Source organism: Chiloscyllium plagiosum, unplaced genomic scaffold (genome assembly GCF_037043375.1).
Source record: "Chiloscyllium plagiosum isolate Xiang-an unplaced genomic scaffold, Cpla_swu_hap1 HiC_scaffold_29, whole genome shotgun sequence".
NCBI lineage: Eukaryota > Metazoa > Chordata > Chondrichthyes > Orectolobiformes > Hemiscylliidae > Chiloscyllium > Chiloscyllium plagiosum.
The window spans coordinates 36,447,503-36,469,002 of NW_028270167.1; the positions used below are offsets into that span (position 1 = coordinate 36,447,503).

The 21,500-nt window shown below is 44.0% G+C and overlaps 1 protein-coding gene across 3 annotated transcripts in view; it reads left to right on the top strand.

The window, feature by feature from the left end:
• Positions 1-21,500, top strand: part of LOC122540555 (CMP-N-acetylneuraminate-beta-galactosamide-alpha-2,3-sialyltransferase 4-like) — a 110,511-nt gene that overhangs the window by 60,853 nt on the left and 28,158 nt on the right. For all 3 annotated transcript variants that reach the window (XM_087976492.1, XM_043676422.2, XM_087976493.1), the window contains 4 exons: positions 6,644-6,703; positions 6,800-6,900; positions 14,539-14,599; positions 16,834-16,929. In XM_087976492.1, coding sequence (XP_087832618.1) covers positions 6,644-6,703; positions 6,800-6,900; positions 14,539-14,599; positions 16,834-16,929 — 318 coding nt within the window. The remainder of the gene's footprint in view (positions 1-6,643; positions 6,704-6,799; positions 6,901-14,538; positions 14,600-16,833; positions 16,930-21,500) is intronic.

Below are 21,500 nucleotides of genomic sequence, written 5' to 3' on the forward strand. Positions count from 1 at the left end.
ACATGAACACCTCCCTTAACTAACTAACTAACTCATCTGCTCCATGGTTACCAGCTGGGGATGCTTGTGGTGGCTTCTAACTTTAATTATGCCAAATTTCCTTCCATCAACAGCCTGCAGTACATACTTTAATGAGGGGGCTGAAGCGAGGGGTTTTCCATTGGCAGGAATGAAACCTTTAGCTTTCCATAGTGGTGAAAATTCAGTGAGGCTGTTATACACACACACACACCATATATCTGCGGGTGAAGGGAACTAATCGGGGTGGCTGACTACGTCAGCTACAGCTATTTGTTCCACAGCTTGGATACTTTGATGGCTGGGGAATTTGAAAGCTACTTCAACTAGTGGCTGTCCTTGAATGTCAGTCATGGAGATCCACAGCCGTGATCCAACTGCCATCCTCTACGGTGGAGGTTCCATTGACTAGGTTTTGACGGCGGAGTTTGCCTGCTTATCACTTTGTCTGATTCCTGATTGTTTCTCAAACTGCTTTGGTCTAAAAGGGCTGGTGGGGTGTTTAGTGGCTATGATTTGGCAGTCATGTGGGTCTCCTCCATAATTTAGGTTATCGGCTGGGAAGGTGGGCACCTTGGTATGTCTGACCTCGATGTCCCAGTCTTGAAGCAGCAGAGTCCATTGTATGGCTCGAATCTGGATCAGTGAGCCATCTCTGATTCAGCAGGAGCTGAACTGGAGTGTGCTCAGTCAGTATGGTCAGTGGGTTTAAACCAATGATAGAGTCAAATTACTGGACTGCCAAACACACTGTGAGGAGGTGTCATTTGCACATGGAAAACCCTTGCTCTACAGGCTGTAGGACTGTGGAGGGGTAGGCCACTGAGCATGGCCTAACGTGCTGCCCCTGCAGTAGAACAGCAGCTATCATCTAATCTGTGGCTGCAATTTCTAGGGTGTGTGGTAAGTCAGGGTTAAGAACGAGTAAGGCAGGTGTTTTTGCAAGGGTGTGTTTTAAATTAGTGGTGCTGGAAGAGCACAGCAATTCAGGCAGCATCCGATGAGCAGCAAAATCGACGTTCCGGGCAAAAGCCCTTCATCAGGAATAAAGGCAGAGAGCCTGAAGCGTGGAGAGATAATCTCCATGCTTCAGGGTCTCTGCCTTTATTCCTGATGAAGGACTTTTGCCCTAAACGTCGATTTTGCTGCTCATCGGATGCTGCCTGAACTGCTGTGCTCTTCCAGCACCACTGACCCAGAATCTGGTTTCCAGCATCAGCAGTCATTGTTTTTACCTCTGAGTTTTAAATTAGTTACTGCCTTTGTCTGATGGGACGTCGAATTCCAAGCAGTGTTCTTTTTCAGCCACTCTCAGGGGAGTCTGCTTTGGTAGTGAACCCATCGATGTGGTTCCTGCAGTATCCCACTAACTCTAGGGAAGATCAGAGCGCACTAACATCTCGAAGTAAATGGGAGTCGCATTATGGAATCTATTCATTTTTGGTTTATCTCTCTTTTCCCAAGAATGTAACCCTAGGCAGTAGAATTTGCAACTTCTTTGGATTTATTTTACATCCTAGCACATGTGACAGGTCGAGCAATTTGTCGAGGAGCTGAATGTGCTGCTCCCTTGTTTCCACGTGTAGGAATAGGTCGTTACATATTGGATTAGGCAGTCAGGCAGGCAAACCTTTCCAGTCCCTTGGCTAATCGTCTCTGGAAAATCGAGGGTGAGTTATGGAACCCTTGGGGTAGACACGTCCAGGTATACTGCTGTTCCTGGAAGGTAAATGTGAATTTGTACCCAGGGTATGGATCAGAAGCCATTCCTGTGAAGTACTTTGTTTATGGGGCTTGCTCCGTTATTGTGGCTGGACTGGTGGCTGCTGTTGGTGCACTGAGAGAGAGTGACTTTATTAAGCTCCCGATAATCAATGGTTAAAAGCCATGAACCACCTGGTTTCCTGACCAACCAAATTGGAGTATTATTAGTGGAGGCTACAGATCTCAGCACTCCTCGCTGTAACAGCCTGTCAATCATCATGGCTCCCTCCCCCTCTGCGTATCTATTGTCTTTGTGGTTTCGGGTCAGGCCCCTCAATTATCACCTCTCCCAGGATACGCCCACAATCATGTTTATGCTGGGCGAATACACCTTTGTGTTTCACATTGACCTTTCTGATAGCTGGATCCTTGGCCATTGTTAGGGGATTGAATGCCCCTATTGTGCTGAATTGATTAGCATACCTTCCTGTTGAAATGATAGGTGGGGCATTGCTAATATGCAGATATATAATGGTTCTAAGATCAGATTGCACCTGGTCATGTAATCAATCTCAAAGATAGGGGAAGGTTGACTATAATAGCAGGGAGCTGGCATTAATGTCACCCAGTTTAAATTCTATCGGTTCAGTAACATACCCCTCTTGTACAGGCCAGTAAACCCACTTAAAACAATAGTCCCAGTGGTCCACCAGAGTAGATCATTAAATCTCAAGGTGTTCAGGGATGTATGGGAACCTCTGTACCTCAACAAAATTCTGCAGGGTGGCCTCATACCTCACCATTCACTAGTGGTCTACCTACATTATCCCCCTTTGTGTTGCAGACACACACTGAGGAGGGAGAAGCCTGACAACATTGTGCACATGCCTTGTAGGTTGCGACTGGGGGATACATGGGTTGGCTAGTGTCTACGGGGCGGCACGGTAGCACACTGGTTAGCACTGCTGCTTCACAGCGCCAGAGACCCGGGTTCATTTCCCGCCTCAGGCGACTCTCTGTGTGGAGTTTGCACATTCTTCCCGTGTCTGCGTGGGTTTCCTCCGGGTGCTCCGGTTTCTTCCCACAATCCAAAAATGTGCAGGTTAGGTGAAATTGGCCAAGCTAAATTGCCCGTAGTGTTAGGTGAAGAGGTAAATGTAAGGGAATGGGTCTGGGTGGGTTACGCTTCGGCGGGTCAGTGTGGACTTGTTGGGCCGAAGGACCTGTTTCCACACTGTAAGTAATCTAATCTAATCTAAATCTAATCTAACGGGAGTTGGTGATTCTGTCTGTCACCTCTTGGTCCTGCTGTGGTCGGTAGTCTGTGTAGCTCTACATTCCCGCTCACAGTGTCCTGTGCACACATAGTGATAGCACTGCCCTGGCTGCCACATGTTCCTCTGTTGTGCCCCTTTATCTCTCCCTGTGGCTGTGTAGGGTGGAACTGGGTTCCTTTGGTAAGCGTTCCCCCTTCAACCTTCAGTCCTCCACACCGGACCCTAGTTGGAGGTTCGGAAAGGAAGCGTTTTCCTTCCTTTCTCTGTTTTGCTCTTGTTTAGTTCATGGGTTTCTTTCTTCCATACCGGAGACATTCTCCTCAGAACCCATGCCTCATCATGGCTTGGCTCTGCAGGATCAAAGTTCACACAGGCCTTCCTGCTCTCCTCAGCGGCATGGAAAACTAAAGTCCGAGCCCAATTAGCTGGGTCAGCCTCTGATAACTGAGCCCTGGTTAAGTCTCCGTAGATTCCTGAGAAGTGCACCCATAAATGACTGGCAGAGGCAGTCGGGTGTTGTCCCTACTTTTGCCTACACTTGTTTAACCTATCTACAGGGTCTCCTTTATTGTACCCAATTGCTGTTAGGATCGCCTTGTTGATATCGGCAAGGGAGCCTTCTCTACATTTAGTGGGGCTGGGATTGCAGACTGCACTGACTGGCTCAGACACGTTGGCGATGAGTTTTACTTCCTCTCTATCATCTAATCCATTAAAACCTTGCATTCCCTGACCCTTTCAAAGAATGTAAATGGATCAACCAATGGCTCAAATTCCAGAATATCTTTGGTGATTTCTGCGAATTGTAAATGGGATGGTGTATGCTATCGCTGGGGCATTGGTCTTTCAGTGATAATCGGGTTCATTGTGACAGGGGGTGTCCCCAGGGGACACTGAAGGAGTTGACTCCTCTGGGAAGGGTGAGTGCAGGCCCCAATTCTCTGTGCACATGGCGTACTGCTGCATGTCTTCTCTGAGCTCATCCCAGTCTATCTCCTGTCCTTCTCCTGACTCTTCCATTTCCCCATATGCGCACGTTATTCTGTTACGGATTGAGAGTTGGGCTTTTAACCTCTCAATCTCCTGCAGACCCTTAGTGTGCTCTGAAGCTGCCTGTTTCTTCTGCCTCTCCGCCTGGTGCATCACCTTTACTGCTGCTTGTGGATCTGCACATTTACTTCTTAACTGCCTCACTTCATTCTCAGTGACCACTTTAGCTGACACTATGAGCTGTGTTGGTATGTTGGTATGTTCTTTCACACGGGAATTGGGAACTGCTCTATGTGTAATAGGTTTGCCTGATTTCTTTGGCCCTGAGCTGCATTTCTCAGTTTTAACTCCATGATTTTCCTTCTTGCATCCGCTAATTCTTTACGGATTGTTTCCAATTCCTGCTCCATCTCTAACAATTGTCCCAGACAGCACATCTTTGCTGTAGCCTTTTCAAATTTGGAATCCTGTTTTCCTTGAATTTTCCTAAAATCCTTCCAATATTTTTGTCCTAGGTTTCCTGGTCCCATTTCATCATTACAACAAAATTCTGCCCACATTGGCCAATTTTTCTTATTGCTTTAGTTTTTTTCCCCATATGGGACAATTTACTGTGGTGCTTTTCTCTGCCATTCTCAATTAACTAAGGGGTATAGGGGTTGGATCCTACTGAGGGTATGGTTTTCACTATGTTCTGGTCCTAATCCCACTGGGTTTATTCTGACTTTCTGTGTTTTACCTCACATATCCCACTAAGCATCACACAACCCCACACACACGCGCGCACACACACACTCACACACAGACACAGTCACACAAACTCTCACACACAGCCACTCTCACACACAGAGACACACACACACTCTCACACACACATGCGCACGCACACACACATAGACGCACACTCACACACAGACACTTGCACAGAGACACACACACACTCTCACACACACACTCACACAGGCACACACACAGACACACACACCGACACTCACAGAGACACTCTCACACACAGAGACACGCACACAGAGACACACACACACATACAGACACTTTCACACCGACACTCACACAGACACACACACTCAGACACATACACAGAGACACTCACACACAGAGACACAAACACAGAGACACAAACACACACTCTCACACATAGACACTCACACAGAGACACACATACACTCTCATACACAGACACTCTCACACACAGAGATACACACTCACACATGCACTCACACATACACACACACACACTCACACAGACAAACACACTCTCACACACACAGACACTCACACACACAGGCACACACACACTCACACACAGTGACACATACACAGACACTCTCACACACAGAGACACACACACACAGACACACACACGCAGACACTCACACAGGCACACACACACAGACTCTCTCTCACACACACAGACATTCTCACACACATAGACACAGACACACACACAGCTACTTTTACACGCATACACACACACAAACAGGCACACACACACACAGACATAGACATAGACATAGACAGACATACACAGACACACACACACAAAACATCTGTTTGCTTGATCAGGAACAAACACCTGTTGGCTTTATCCTTTAAAGAATAGTTCAGTTTAGATATTTCTAATCCCTTTGATTTACTTGAATTCCTGGCCTTTGCGTGGGACAGCTTTCCACTTAACAACCAGCCCAGGCAAAATATCTGGGAATATTAGGTTCCATGGGCTTCAATGTCAGAGCGACAGTCACTTCTATTCGCGATCCCACCCGGGGTGCCAATTTGTTGTACCTGTCACACAGTGTCACACACCTGTCACTTTTTTATTGAGCAAAGAAACTGCGAGTCGACTCTCAATAATAATAAATGATAATATTTATTTATTTAACACAATTAATACTATGACAACAAAATACACTATGAACTAACAATTTACTCGATAAACCTAACCAGCGACCTTGTGCTTTAACTTCACTCTAGATGATCATATCCCACCACACTAGACCTTGGCCTTGATTCACGTGGCGATGACCATCTGGTCGCCTTTTCCCAGTGGTCCCAGGGGTGTCTGCGCTTCACGGTGGTTGGTCTCGAGTTATGGTTCCTGAGGGTGGTGTTCTGGTGATTCTTATACTTAGTGACTGTTCCAGCCCTTTTGGGAGGGTCTTTAATGCCCTCCAATGGATCGATCAGGGCTCGATCATCCCGATCGATCAGACCCAACCAGGCGGTGACATGTCGATGTCACAGTGGTGCTTAGGCCTCCATTCCTGGAGGTGTAAGTCAGGTAGCTCCCTCCAAATAAGGGTGTGAGGTGCCCTGTGTCTGGCAAACATCTCGATGTTTGCCATTGTCCGGGGAGGTGGCATTCAGACTGTATATAGTACTGTCTGCAGCTGCTGGGTCAGTTACAGACTGTCTGTCTGTAGCTGCAGCTTGTCTGGATTGTGCAGGATGTTTTATTAGCACAGTCACTTTAATCAAGGCATGTCTCAAGATCCCAGCATGCCTCATTTATTGTCCATTTTCAAAAATCCATCATTTTGAGTGGCCCGTCCGGCCAAAGGCTAACAGGTTAAATTTATTGTGACAGAGAAACAGCAAAATTCCTTTCTCATCAACCTGTCTGTGTTTCATTACAGCGAAACTACACATTGTACATCCTGGCTCTCAAAAGAACATGATTTGCCAATCCTCCCAAAGTGAGTGAACAACTATCGACCTTTCCTATTGCTTTATTAGATTTAAAATTTTTGATTTACTCTGATCTCTTACTCTTTGATTTGTTTCTTTTTCAGTTTTATTCGAAATACCAATGTATTTTTAACGATTGAGAGTGGTTGGTGGTACCAGCCACCCTATCTGCTTCACTCACTGCCCTATGGGATTAAAGGCAATGGTGAGGAATATTGCAATGCCTTTCATTTGATCTTTCTTCAGTAGGAAACTGTAAGAATGTTGCTCCACTGTCTGACGTATCCAAACTTAAGCTTTTATTTACCAGTCATCTTCAGGGGACACAAAAAAATGGCTACAGACTGCAATTATCCCCCAGAATCCCGGCATTATGACCCAAGGTATTTTATAGATATTAACATGAAACAAGGAACAAGAATAAGTCTCTTGGCCCTCTGAACCTGGTCCCATTCAATAGGATCATGGCTGATTTGATTTTAACCTCAACTCTCCATTCCTGCATATCCTTGATTATCTTTTATTCCCTTGATACTCAAGTTGTGACTCCTCTCTGGGATAATTTGCTGGAAATCAAGTCCTATTATTTCTAGAGCCATCACGCACGTGCAAGGTTCTAAAACTACTGAGATTCCCCAGTTTACCTGACTTTCAGGCCCAAGTTGATCGAAAACTCAAGTGGGGTTTCTGTACTAATCTGGAACAATTTTAATATGACTAAGTGGACTTTAGCTGCAGGTAAACAATTATGAACCATCTATATACCTTTACTAACTAAAACTATAATCTCCTGATAAGCATCCCCGAAACAGATGGATAGACCGGAAAGCGCATGGACAGAGGGAAAGACAGTGAAGGCAGTTCAGCGGTTCCTGTCTGTAGGCTTGTTGAGATTCTTATTTATCTACTTACTTACTTGTTTACTCACACATGGGATATGGCCATCACTTGCTCGGCCAGAATTTATTGCCCATGCCTAGTTGCCCTTGAGAAAGCAAGGATGAGCACCCTTCTCAATTTTCAGTCTATATGCTGTACAGAGAGCCATAATATCTTTAGCGAGGGAATTCCAGGATTTTGACCAAGTGACACTGACAGAATGATGATATATTTCCAAGTCAGGATGGTGATATCTTGAAGAGGATCTTGCAGGTGGTGGTGTTTCCATATATCTGTTGCCCTTGTCCTTCTAGATGAAAGTGGTTGTGGATTCAGAAGGTGCTGTCTAAGGATCTTTGGTGAATTTCTGTACTGCACCTTGTAGATAGTACACACTACTGCTACCAAGCATCGGTGGTGGATGTTTCTGGATGTTTCTGGATGTGGTGCCAATCAAGTGGGCTGCTTTGTCTTTGTTGACAAGGAGTGTTGAATGAGTTGCACCCATCTAGGCAAGTGAGGAGTACTCCACCACACTCCTGACTTGTACCTGACTAGTAGACAGACTTTGGGAAGTCAGGAGGGAAGTTACTCACTGGACAATTTGTAGCCTTTGGCTCACTCTTATAGCCACTGTTTTATATGTCTAGCCTTTTGCAGTTTCTGAATAATGGTCACCACCTCCCACTCCACACACACACACACACACACTCCACCTCCCCCCACCACCCCCTCCCCCACCCCGGGTGTTGATGGTGGAGGATTCAAGCAGCAGCGGTTAGATTCTCTCTTATTAGGTTTGGTTGTTGAGCTGGTCAGAATGCTTGCCTTCCAGTCTTTCTTCTTCAGATGCTTCCGCTGGTTTACACGAGGTACAGGGTGGCTGGTCCATTTGTAGAACTTCTCTGATTTATCAATTAAATGCCACAACTTACAGGAAATACTGAAGGAGAATCAGGGGAAAGTGGCTTTTACTGCAGAAAACAGAGGGATCTTCCAAACTTGGGGGGATTTGGTGAGTTCTCTGGATCTTGTTTAGTTAACTGAACATAATTGTTGTCAGGCAAAAAATGTTTATCATCATAGCTGTTTGCTAGTTCACAGACCAGCTCACTACCTTCACCAATCACATTCCATCTGTACACAGCCCCTCTGCTCCACATCATCTTCAACCATTGCTGGAATAAGCAGCAGTGTAATCAGTTCTTATAATGAGCGTCATGTTGCTTGTTTTCAAAAACATGCTGGTTATTTCCTCATTACATTCACAATTGGAAATTTAGGATAAAGCTCCACAGTTTTACACAGCCCATGATGGTGTGCTTGTACCCAGCTCTTAGCGACTGGAACAGAGGCTGAGTCAGCTCCTGTCTGGTTTGTAGCACCCAGCACATCTTAGCTCTGTCATGGACAGGGAGAGCTCCCTCCTCCTCAATGTCCTCATCCTTCAGCCCCTCAGAAAACGATATCCATCCCCTCAGTGTCCATCAAATAAGCTCATTGTCTGCGCCGATTATGTAGGGCACAGCACTCCAGGATGATGCAGCACACTCTGCCCAGACTATATGGAGGACCACCCCCCAAACCGGTCCAAACAGTGGGACCACACCTTCAGCAGTTCCATCAGCAGTCTCTGCTGGGAACACAAGGAGTGAAAGAGGTTCTTGGGTCTTAGAGGAGTTGTTGATGGCATTGCCTGCAGATGAGGGCTGCACACATCCCTTCACACCGTGAGACATACAGGGAGCCAATAACACCATTCATTCAGCCTCAGCCTTATCACGGGCCGCAGTGGCTGAGAGACCAAGATATTCCATCAAAAGGGACAGCCTGCTGTGCTCTGACCCTCTTCCCAACCCAAAACCACATCAATCATGAAATTTTCCACCACATACAGTACAGACAATCGTTGTACTCAAACGACAGATAAAGAAGTGATGACATGCATCTCCCAAAGCCCCTTGGAAAATTGCATGATTAATGGTTTACCACCGGCCGACATTAGCCGCTTTTAACATCATTGCTGCTTACTGCAGCATCATTGAGATGCCAGTGTTTCAATTTACACGCGCCAATGGAATGGTGCAGTCTGCCCTGGATGAGTCTCTGAATGCTAAACATCTTCATAATGCCTGACAACAAATAGATAAGGAAATGATTCAAATTAAGCTTTGCTGATGTTTGAAAATGGGTGTTTCATGAATTCACTTCCTCATTGCCATATTGTCCAGCAGACGTAAATCCTGCTCTTTTCCCCATCAAACTGATATTGGCTCTTGACACCATGCGTGATGTCCCAATCTTTGGGTTGCATTTTGCACCTAGAAACAGCAAGTAATGCCGGAGGGCACAGCTGATGGTGGACACTGTCATCATCAGGTTCCACTTGGTCAACAGGTACTTCCCCGCAAAAACCCACCCCAGAGCCTCCACGTCCCTCTTTATCTCATGCTACCCTGACAACACAGCCCATCCTTGTGGAGACCCACCACATTGCACTTTATATCCAACTGCATTGACATTACACCTTAATGATCCCCACTCTGCTCCTCTATGCTTGATAGTAAAAGTTATAATACTGATCATTCCCAAAAATCTCCCCTCCCACTATCTATCATACCCACCAATGCTGTTTTACCTCACCAACAAACAGCTCAAGCTTCCCTCGTCTCCCTCTCTACAAGGGATTGTGTTTTCTCCCCCGTCTTGACCCCCTACCCCCCCCCCCCCCCCCCCCCACCCTTGCAGGCCATAAAGGCTATACTTGCACTCTCCTGAACCAACACTGGACTCATTCTCAAAGATGGAACACCTTCTTGTGTGGCTGCACAAAACAGCATGTCAGTACAGTAGTTTTGAGAGTCTTTGGCTCCAGCTGAAGCACCAAGGTGCTAACTGACACAGTGAAACAGGGATTCCAAAGGCAGAGAATCCGGCACTATGGATGTGAACCATGAGAAAGCAAAGCAAGCAGCCCTGCGATGCAGGCCTCGCCCAATTTATGAGCTGTGTGGAGTTTGCACATTCTCCCTGTGTCTGCGTGAGTTTGCTCCGGTTTCCTCCCACAGTCCAAAGATGTGCAGGTTAGGTGAATTGGCCATGCTAAATTGCCTGTAGTGTTAGGTGTTGGGGAATGGGTCTAGGTGGGTTGTTCTTCGGAGGGTCGGTGTGGACTTGTTGGGCCGAAGGGCCTGTTTCCACACTATAAGTAATCAAATGGATCAATGGGCTGAAAAATGACAGATGGAGTTCAATCTGGATAAATGTGAGGTATTGCATTTTGGTACAACAAACAAGTGCATGACTTATATAATTAATGGTCAGGCTTTAGGGCATGTGGTAGAACAAGGGGACCATGGGGTACAGGTGCATAATTCTTTGAAGTTTGTGTCACATATAGACAGGGCAGTTAAAAAAGGTGTTAGGCACGCTGCCTTCAATACTCACCCCTTTAAGTATAGAAGCTGGAAAGACATGTTGAGTTTGCACAGGACATTGATAAGGCCTCTTCTGGAATATTGTGTCCAGTTCTGGTTGCCCAGTTAAAGGAAGGATATTCTTACGCTGGAGAGGATTCAGAAGAGATTTATCAGGATGTTGCAGAATATGGAAAGTTTCAGCTATAAAGAAAGGCTGGGGACATTTTTCACTGGAGCATAGGAGGTTGAGAGGTGACCTAATAAATTGATAAATAATGAGAGGTATAGATAGAGTTAATGGTAGTTGTCTTTTCCCTAGGATGGGGGATTTCAAGACAAGGCAGGGGGGTCATTTTTAAGGTGAGAGGAGAGAGATTTTAAAAAGACATGAGAGGCAAATCTTTTGCACAGAGGGTGGTTCACTTGTGCAATGAACTTCCTGAGTAAGGGGTGGATGCAGATACAATTGCAGTGTTTAAAAGTATTTTGAGTAGCTTCGTGAATAGGAAAGGTTTGGACTAGTTTAGTTTGGGATTAGGTTCAGCATGGACTGGTTAGACCGAACCATGTAAAACATGGCACCAGAACTGATTGAACCCAGAAATTGCTGGAGAAACTCAGCAGGTCTGGCAGCCCCTGTGAAGAGAAAGCAAGTTAGCATCTTGAGTCCAGTGACCTTCTTCATAACGGCTATGTGGTTATCTCATTTCAGGAGGTGATTGCTCAGCAGCCATTGGCTGGTTGTGTAGAACAAGGCTTTGATTAGTTTGGTACCTGGTTTGGCTACAGGATATAGCAGTAGAAAGGATAAACAAGGACTGATAGAGGCAGATCATATAACAATAAAAAGTAGTGAGGCTAATTCAAGGTGACAGAGCACATACTAATTCAGGGTGATAGCGCACATATGCAAATACTGAGAGAGGTGTAATCAATGTGGATGAGTCACGGGCAAAAACAATCACATGAAAACCTAATGATAATGGTAAGCTGGATCAAAAACAGACAGAAAATTCCATGAATCATAACACCATAAAACATAGGAGCAGAAATAGGAGATTCATCCCATCAAGTCTGCTCCACCATTCAATGAGATCATGGCTGATTGGATCATCCTCAACTCCACTTGTCTGCCTTAGCTCCATAACACTTGATTCCCTTCTGATTAGAAATCCATCTGCCCTCGGCCTTGATTATATTAAATGACTCAACTTTCCAATCCTCTGTAGTAAAGAATTCCACAGATTCACCAGCCTCTGAGAGAAATTCTTCCTTGTTTCTGTCTGAAAAGTGCAATGCCTTATTCTGAGATTGTGTTCTCTGGTCCTCGACTCTCCCACAAGGGGATACCACCTTCCCACATATTTCCTGTTAAGCCTCTGAAAAATCTAATATGTTTCAAGAAGGTGTCCTCTCATTCTTCTAAAATTCAATGAGTGCTGACCCAACCTACTCACTCTCTCCTCAGAAGAAAATCCCTCTACGCCTGGAATCAACCTCATGAGGCTTCTCTGGATTGCCTCCCCTGCCAGCACATCATTCCATAGGCAATGGGGCCTAAACGTCACTGTATTCCAGCTGTGGTCTAACTAATGCCTTGTGTAGTTTAGCAAAACTTCACTATTTTTAAAATAAGACCAACATTCAACTTGCCTTCTCTATTACCCACTGAACGTTTTTTTCTGATACGTGCATGAGAACCCTAAATCCCAGTGTACTGCAGCTTTCTGCAGTCTGTCTTTCTATTTAACTAATATCCAATATCTCTATCCTTTCTATCAGAGCACATAGCCTCACATTTTTCCACATTATATTCCACCTTTCAATGTTTTGCTGGCTCATTTATTCTCTCTATCCTCAGATACTAAGGACCTCAGTTTGAACCCCACCACTGCAGATGGTGGAATTTGAAATCGATAAACTCTGGAAAGAACCTAATGATGACCTCAAAACCATTCCCGATTGTTGAACAAACCCATTTGGTTCACTAATGTCCTTTTGGGATGGAGATTGTTGTTCTGACCTCCATATGACTCCAGACCTTACAACAATGTAGTTGACTCTTAACTAGCCTCTGGGCAGTGAATAGCCATCCAGTCAGTGACACGTCCCGTGAGTGAATGAAAACCGAAATGCCTCTGTGTACTTTGTGTCATTGTTTGCCTTCCCACCTATTTTTGTATCATCACCAATTTTGGTGACCACACATTCACTTTCCTCATCCAAGTTATCAATGTTGCTTAGGGTTTGGCAGCTTAAGACATGACCACCAAGGGTGCAGTGAATATAACTGACTTAAGAGGCCAGATTTGGAGGAGTAGAGATATCTTAGAGGGTTATGCAACTTGAGGTGACTGGAGAGTTAAGGAGGCATTAGTATACTGCAGGATGTGAAAGCAAGGAAGAGAATTTTAAATTCAAGTTGTTGCTTAACTGAGAGCCATTGTTGGCCAGTGAGTTAAAGTGTGAAAGGGTAAACATGTCTTGGTGCAGTAAGACATGGGCAACAGCAGTTTGGATGACCTCTTGGGAATATGAGAATTTAGAATGTGGGAGGCTGATAGCAGTGTAATGGAATAGTCAGCCTAAAGGTAACAAAGGATTTCAGTAACAGATGAGCTGAAGCAAGACTGACTTTGGTGATGCTATAAAGATGGAACTAGAAGGTTTTAGTGATGGAGTAATGGCATTTATGTACAGGTGCAAAGTTACTCCTTCCATGTTATTGCTCTCAGTTTCTCCAATGCTCAACATGATTTTTGTTTTGCCAACGATAGCTTCTATTGTACAATAGCTCAGTCTGACCCTTGATTGGTATTCCTAATGCTCCCTAGATGGTCATTTTACCTTTGGATCCGATGTCGAGATTTTCACCTCATCAGATTTTCAATTGCACTGGCACCCATCACCCTGCTGAACAAGTAGTGAACAATTAAGAGCAGCAAGCACAACAGCAAGTCTCTCTGGTTTATTGACTGCAAATTCTAGGCCATTAGCTGCTTAAAATGGCAAAGGGCAACACAATCAGCCTTTGGTATTGCTCACTAGTAGGTTTTCTTAAGTTGAAAAATTTTCATTTATAAAGACCTCCTGTTTTCAGTGTTTAGGCTCCAATTGCCATATCCCCAAACCCCTCTCCCATCACCACCATACTTTATTGTCAATTCAGGGTTTTTTTCACTCAGCTGTGACCCAGGGAGCTATAAATGGCTTCTCATCACCTCTTGCAGTCATCATTGAGGGAAAGAGTTTAATGGTTATTTATGAAGTTTGAAGATAGAATGATTCTGATCAGAACAGAATCAGCAAGTCTTTCATGTTTTAAAAACTTCTGAAATGTAATGCCCGGGATATGACACCTAGAATATGATGCCCCAAATACATTGCCTCGTGACAGATCTGAAGTGCGATGGACCCTTTTAAAAGTTTGAGGCTGATTGAGTTTTGGGTAAAGCAACCAAGGTGAGAAACAGCAACAGAGGCTGAGTTTTTGTGTTCTCTAAAGTATTCATTATGTCAGGATAAATTTATCTGTTTCCTTCCAGAAGCCATTGTCAAAAAGATATTGGGTCGAACACAGTGCAACATGCCAGATGAGATAGACAGGTAAATCATCCGCTCTGGGATCTACTTTCCAGGGATACTTTTCCCCTTCTTGGACAATCCTCTGATTGTATGTTTCTCATTACTATTACATTCCTAATGCAGAGTAGAACATGGGTGAGACATTAGGATAAAAATTATATTGCAATTCCTCAGCAGGTTTGGCAACGTCCAAGGAGAGAGAACCAGAGTTGACATTTCCACTTCAAGATGAGTCTTCTTCGGAATTGGTTCCAAGCCCGCAGATACCTGAATGGAAGCATTTCAGTTCCGAAGAAGAATCTGATTATAGACAGAAAATGTCAGCAGAGTCAGAGACTTTGGATGCTCCTCAGCTTTTATCTCCTGGAGTTACCTGCTTTTGATTTGAATTACTTTCCTCTGCTGCCCTGACATACTTGTACAGATTGCTCAAGCTAACCATGGCCGCAACTCCGTCTCCATGCACATTATCGGCACAGTGGCACAGTGGTTAGCACTGCTGCCTCACAGCGCCAGAGACCCGGGTTCAATTCCCGACTCAGGCGACTGACTGTGTGGAGTTTGCACATTCTCCCTGTGTCTGCGTGAGTTTCCTCCGGGTGCTCCGGTTTCCTCCCACAGTCCAAAGATGTGCAGGTCAGGTGAATTGGCAATGCTAAATTGCCCGTAGTGTTAGGTTAAAGGGGTAAATGTAGGGGTATGGGTGGGTTGCGCTTTGGCGGGTCGGTGTGGACTTTTTGGCCGAAGGGCCTGTTTCCACACTGTAAGTAATCTAATTATTGCGTCTTCCATGAGTATTGCTCATGATGTCATCAGGCCGCCTCAATAAACCATCTCTTCACCTCTATTGCTAAATTCTCAGATGGTTTATATGACACCCAGTGTTGATGAACTTGTGTTTCCTTCTATTAAAGTGAGGAAGATGAAAGCCTTTGTTTACTGTCCTCAAGCGCCATGCTCTATTTCCTATCCACCATCTCTATCTATCTCCTTGGCAACAGTCTGAGATTAAGGCCGTCTGTTTGAATCTTGGAATCAGATTCAACCCAGAGGCAAACTTGTGAACTCATTTTTATGCCATTGCTAAGCCTACCTAACAATGCCTGATTCATTTCTGCCTTAGCCCATCTTTTCTGTCTTCCTTATATCTACTCTGAACTATTCTAGTACACTCCTAGCTAGTCTCCAACATTCAATCATAACTTTGAGCTCACCCAAAACTCTGCTGCCCATTTCTTAACTCGCAACAACTTCAACTCCTCTATGACCCCAATGTGATCAGTGATCTTCATTAATTGACTTGCATTCAAACAACATGTTGATTTTAATATTCTCATTCCTTGCTCCAAAATCCTTCCCCCTCTCTGTCATCTCACCCAGGCCCAAAACCCTCTGAGATATCTGTACCCATTTCATTCTGGCCTCTCCTGCAGTTCCAATTATACTTTTTCCACCATTGGTTGCCATGCCTTCAGTTACCTAAGTCCCAAACTCTGGAATCTCTACAATTGTCCACCTCTCAAACCCAATTTTCACCTTTCAAACACTCCTAAGAACCTACCTCTTTGCCGAAGATTCCGGTCCTCTGACCTGATATCTCCTTAAGTGATACAATGTTTTGCAGCCCTATTTTGCTTTATAATGTTTCTGTGAAGTGACTTGAGATGCTAGATTATGGTGAAGAAAATAAATAAGTAGATGGTTGTTGGAGTTGGAATATGATCCATCATGGTAACTGAGAATGTAAAATACAGACAATTATAGAAAAAAATACAGTCTGCTTTGCATTGCCACACATAGAAAACTCTAAGTATTTACGTGGTGTAGGGAGGTGAGTATTGAGATCAAATAGCCAATAATTGCATCCATGAATTATTTTGTTTTTCAATTAGAAGTTTAATTAGCCCAATGAATTCCCATTTAATCACAAATGGCAAAAGGTGAATGAATATAGCTCCAAAACCAATAAAGCTTGGACTGATTTCTAAAACTATCATCTGACATGTCCAGGTGCACCATAACATGGGACATGGAGATCATTGTAATGATTGTTTAAAGTAAACAATCATTAACATAGCATTTATGCTCTGTCCCTGTATAAATATTTATCTGTCATATGTTGTTGGCTGTAACAATTCAATAGAAATTATTCACCAAATTATTCACCAATTAAATAAATTTGAATTTCTCACTTTGTAACGTTCAGTCACAGCATATATTAATCCTGCGTTAATATAAGGTTTTGGTCTTTTCAGGTTAGATTGTAAACGATGTGTTATCGTTGGCAATGGAGACACTCTGAGGAACAGCTCCCTGGGAGAAACAATCAACAAGTACGATATTGTTATTCGGTGAGTCGCTTTGCTTTACAGTGTCGGTTTGGTGTCAGCCATTGTCGACTCTGACCATTGACTTAAAGCGTCAAAGAGACACAAACACATAGCTGACACTTCAATACAAAGTGAAGGAGCAGCTCCCACAGTGCTGCACTCCCCAGTTCTACAATGCTATCTTAGCCTTAACCTTCATGTTCATGTCCTGAGTCAGAGGCAAGATTGCAATAAACCAAGCTCTGCTTCACAAGGTAAACTGAATGCATAAACTAGGAGAGGTATCACAAGATTATAGTCCATTCTTCTGTGCATTCTAATATATTGCCTGCTGAAGAGCTCAGAGATGGGTAGCTATGCTAGAGCAAGCGCTTTTGTGAAACTAGACTAATTAGGTGAAAGAAGAAAGTGAGGACTGCAGATGCTGCAGAGTCAGAGTCAAAAAAGTGTGGCACTGGAAAAGCGCAGCAGGTCAGGCAGCATCCGGGGAGCAGGAGAATCGATGTTTCGGGCATTAGCCCTTCCTCAGGAATGTGGTGGGGCAAGGGAGCTGAGGAATATGTAGGAGGGTGGGGATGGGGTTGTGGGGAAGGTAGCTGGGAAGGCTATAGGTAGGAGAATAATTGTGATAGGCTGGTGGGGAGAGTGAAGCAGATAGTTGGAAAGGAAGATGGACAGGTAGGACAGGTCAAGAGGGTGGTGCTGAGTTGGAGGGGTGCATCTGGGCTGAGGTGGGGGAAGGAGAGATTTGAAAATTTGTGAAGTTGATGTTGATGCCTCAATAGATTACCTGCCAGCTCTGATCTCATTCTTTTCTCCATTAATCTCTTCTTAATGCCTGCCATCCGATCTCTGAACTCACGCTGTCCATGACACTCAGTTCCTGCCCGTTCAATCCTATTGCCACTTACCTGCTGACCAACCATATCTTTTCTTGACCCCCAGCTTAGCTGATATCATTAGCCATTATCTTTGTTTAGTGCCTTTATCTATCTCCTTCAAATCTAAGTCAACTCTTCCCTCCTCAAAAATGAATCCTTGACGCTCAATCCTTGCAATCTGTCTCCATCACCAATCTCCCTTTCTCTTTTTCCTGTTGATGCCATTCAATTCTGTCTTCATCTTTCTTTCAACACCCATGATCCATCCTCTTTAACCCTCTTTAACCTGAGTGACATGTCTGTATTGGTCCTTATCAAAGTCACAAATTACATCCAACATGATGGTGACCATTGAGAAGGCAATGGGGTCATGGTAATGTCACTGGATTTGTAATCCATCACCCCAGATTACTGTTCAGGCAACATGGGTTTGAATCTCACCATGGGATTGGTGAAATGTGAATCAAATAAACTCTGAATTTAAAGCCAATCAAATGAGATGGCATGATGGCTCAGTGGTTTGCACTGCTGCCTCAAAGTGCCAGGGACGTGGGTTCGATTCCAGCTTCGGGTGACTGTCTGTGTGGAGTTTGCACATTCTCCCTGTGTCTGCACGGGTTTACTCTGGGTGCTCTGATTTCCTCCCACAGTCTAAAGCTGTGCAGGTTAGGTAGATTGGCCATGCTAAAGTACCCGTAGTGTTCAGGGATCTATAGTTAGGTGCATTAGTCAGGGATAAATGTAGGGGAATGGGTCTGGGTTGGTTACTGTTCTGAGGATTGGTATGGACTTGTTGGGCCAAAGGGCACACTGTTGGCATTCTATGATGACCATGTCACAATGTCATTTTCATAGACTGACATCTATCTGGCAATATAGGAAATTGCTCAGGTATCTCCTAAACTCAAGAAGCAGGACAAACTGAACTCTGTTAATTACTACCAGATAAGATCATTAGCAAATAGGTGGCAAGGGTCATCAGCAATGCCATCAAGTGGGACTAAAATGGTCACTTCTGCAAATTAGCATTTTGCTCAGGTCATTCAGATACTGATGTCATTACATCTTGATCCAAATAGAGGCAAAAGAGCTGAAGTCAAAAGGTGAGTGAGAGTGATTATCCTTGATATCAAGCCTTGGGATTAATCAGTGTGGTACCAAGGAGCCCCTAGCAAACTGGAGTCAATGGAAATCAGAGGGAAAACTCTTCGCTGATTAGAATCACACCAATCAAATAGGAAGGTGGTTGTGGTTGTGGAGGTCAATCATCTCAGCGTCAGGTCACCACAGCACGAGGAGTTCCTCAAGGCAGACTCCTAGGCCTAGCCATCTTCAGGTGTTTCATCAACCCAGAGGGAAAAATTAACACAAAACCATTAATGCTTGGGAAATAAATGTATTGATGCACTGGAGCTCCATTTGAAGTATACACAATATGAGCTAATGTGGGTCATGCACAAGCTTATTGGGAATGGCCTTCCCTTCATCATTAAATCAGAAATGGGGATATTCACTGTTGATTATGTAGTGTTCAGCACCACTCATTATATTGTGTCCATATGCAATAAGACGTAGACAACATCCAGGTTTATGTTAACATGTGATAAGTCACATTCATACACACACATGCCAGGCAATGACCATTTCCCACAAGAAAGAATCTAACCATTGTCCTTTGACAGTCAATGGATTTACCATCACTGAATCCAGGATTATGAACATACCTGAGGTTACCATTAACTAGAGACTATATTGGACCTCCTCTGGCTATAAGAAAGTTCAGAAGCTGGGAGTTCTAGGGGAGTGACTCAGCTCCTCATCTCATCTCATATAGATCTTGACCTTTTTACAGATTTGGTCCAAATCTCATAAAAGAGCTTAACTCGAGAGGTGAGGTGAAAGTGACTGCTTTGACATGGGATATCCCCAAAGCCTGTTCACCATCTACTAGCCGCTCTCCACTTGCCTAGATGGGTGCAACAACACTCAAGAAACTTGAGATCATCCAGGACCTCTTTCACTAGGAGCCTAGTCACAACCTCAGCTAGCGCTTCCTTCATCACACAATGGCATGAGTGTGTACCATTTACAAAATCCATTGCAATACTTTGCCAAGGTTCTTCTGTCAGTACCTTACAAACTCATGCCCTAGAAAGACAAAGCCAACAGACACATGGGAACACCATCACCTTTAAGGTCCCCTCCAACGTACACATCATTCTGGCTTGAGAAATATATTGTTACTCCCTCATTGTCATTGGGTCAAAACCCTGGAACTCTCTTCCTAACAGTCCTGACATGCAATAGTTTAAGAAAGCAGCTCAATCTCCCATTCTTCAGGGCAGTTAGGAATAAATGTTGGCCCAGCCAGTGACACCCATATTTTTAATAAATTAGCCCCCATCATCATCCTCAGCCTGTCTGGTTGACCACATCATCTTTTTTCCAATTCCACTCCCCTGTTGTCCATCTGGGTTGGACTCCTTAATTCTATGTTTAGTTGTAACCAAAGAGGCTCCTCAAATGACTTCTCCTCCTGCCCTACCATTGTTATCTCTGGAGTCGCCCAAGGATCTATCCTTTGCAATCTCCTATTTCTCATCTGTAGGCTACCTGCCAGCACTATCATCTGAACTGTCAGGCTTTGCATGTAAATTGACTGCAAGAGCTCCACTTCCTTTGGACAATCCATTGTCTCTTTATACTGATTAATTGATATTGGTGTTGGATGAAAATAAATATATTGCAATTATATGTTAGAAAGATGTTGATCCCTCCAACAACAAAGATTCCATTTTCTAGTCACTGATGCTACCCCTTGCTCTGATTAGCTGTCTGAGGTTGAATCAGAAACTATAACCTTGCCTTCCTTTTGGGCCATGGGCTGAGCTTCCAATCGTATATTCGCTCCTGCCTTGCACAGCTCACCCGCTGCTGAAATCCTCACCTCTGCCTTTGTTGCCTATCATTCTAAAGCCCTGTTTGCTGACCTCTTATCTCCACAAACTTGAACAGATTAAAATTATTTGACATGCATCTTAACTTGCATCAGTTAAGACACATTCAATCAGCTTCCCTCTTCTCTCTGGGTCTGGATGAAGCAATCTCTCAATATTGAAATCCCTCCAGTCATTTACAAATGTCTTTGAGGTCTTTAGTCTGACTATCTCTGTTATCTCCTCCATCCTTGCAATCATCCAAGAACTTTGTGCATCTCCAATTTTCACCCCTTGCATTTTTAATGGCTTCAACATTGCCAACCATGTTTTCAGTTGTCTCGGCCTTAAATATTGGACTTGAAATACTAAAATACTCTGCCTCACCACCTCTTTCTCCCATTTCAGATGCTGCTTCAAACTAAACTTTTTAATTAATCAATAAATGTTCTCATTTGTGGTTGGTGTCAAATTTTGCTATGGCATGGAGATAGAAAGTCAAACTAAATCAGCCTTTCTACCTCTGTATTTGCAATACAGTAAAATCAAGCCATCAAAGACTTCAGAATAGTCACTGCAATGGTTCCTCATCAGTCTTTTGAATAATCACCCCAGACTTTGCAAATAATTAATTTCCATTCAATGTTTTTGTATCTTAAACAAAAAAAACTTAACCATTTGTTAAACACACAATAACTTCAGCAGAAATAAAGTTAAACAACATGGTCAGCTAATTAATGTTGGTGCTTTAAACCCAAAACATTTGTTTTCAGGC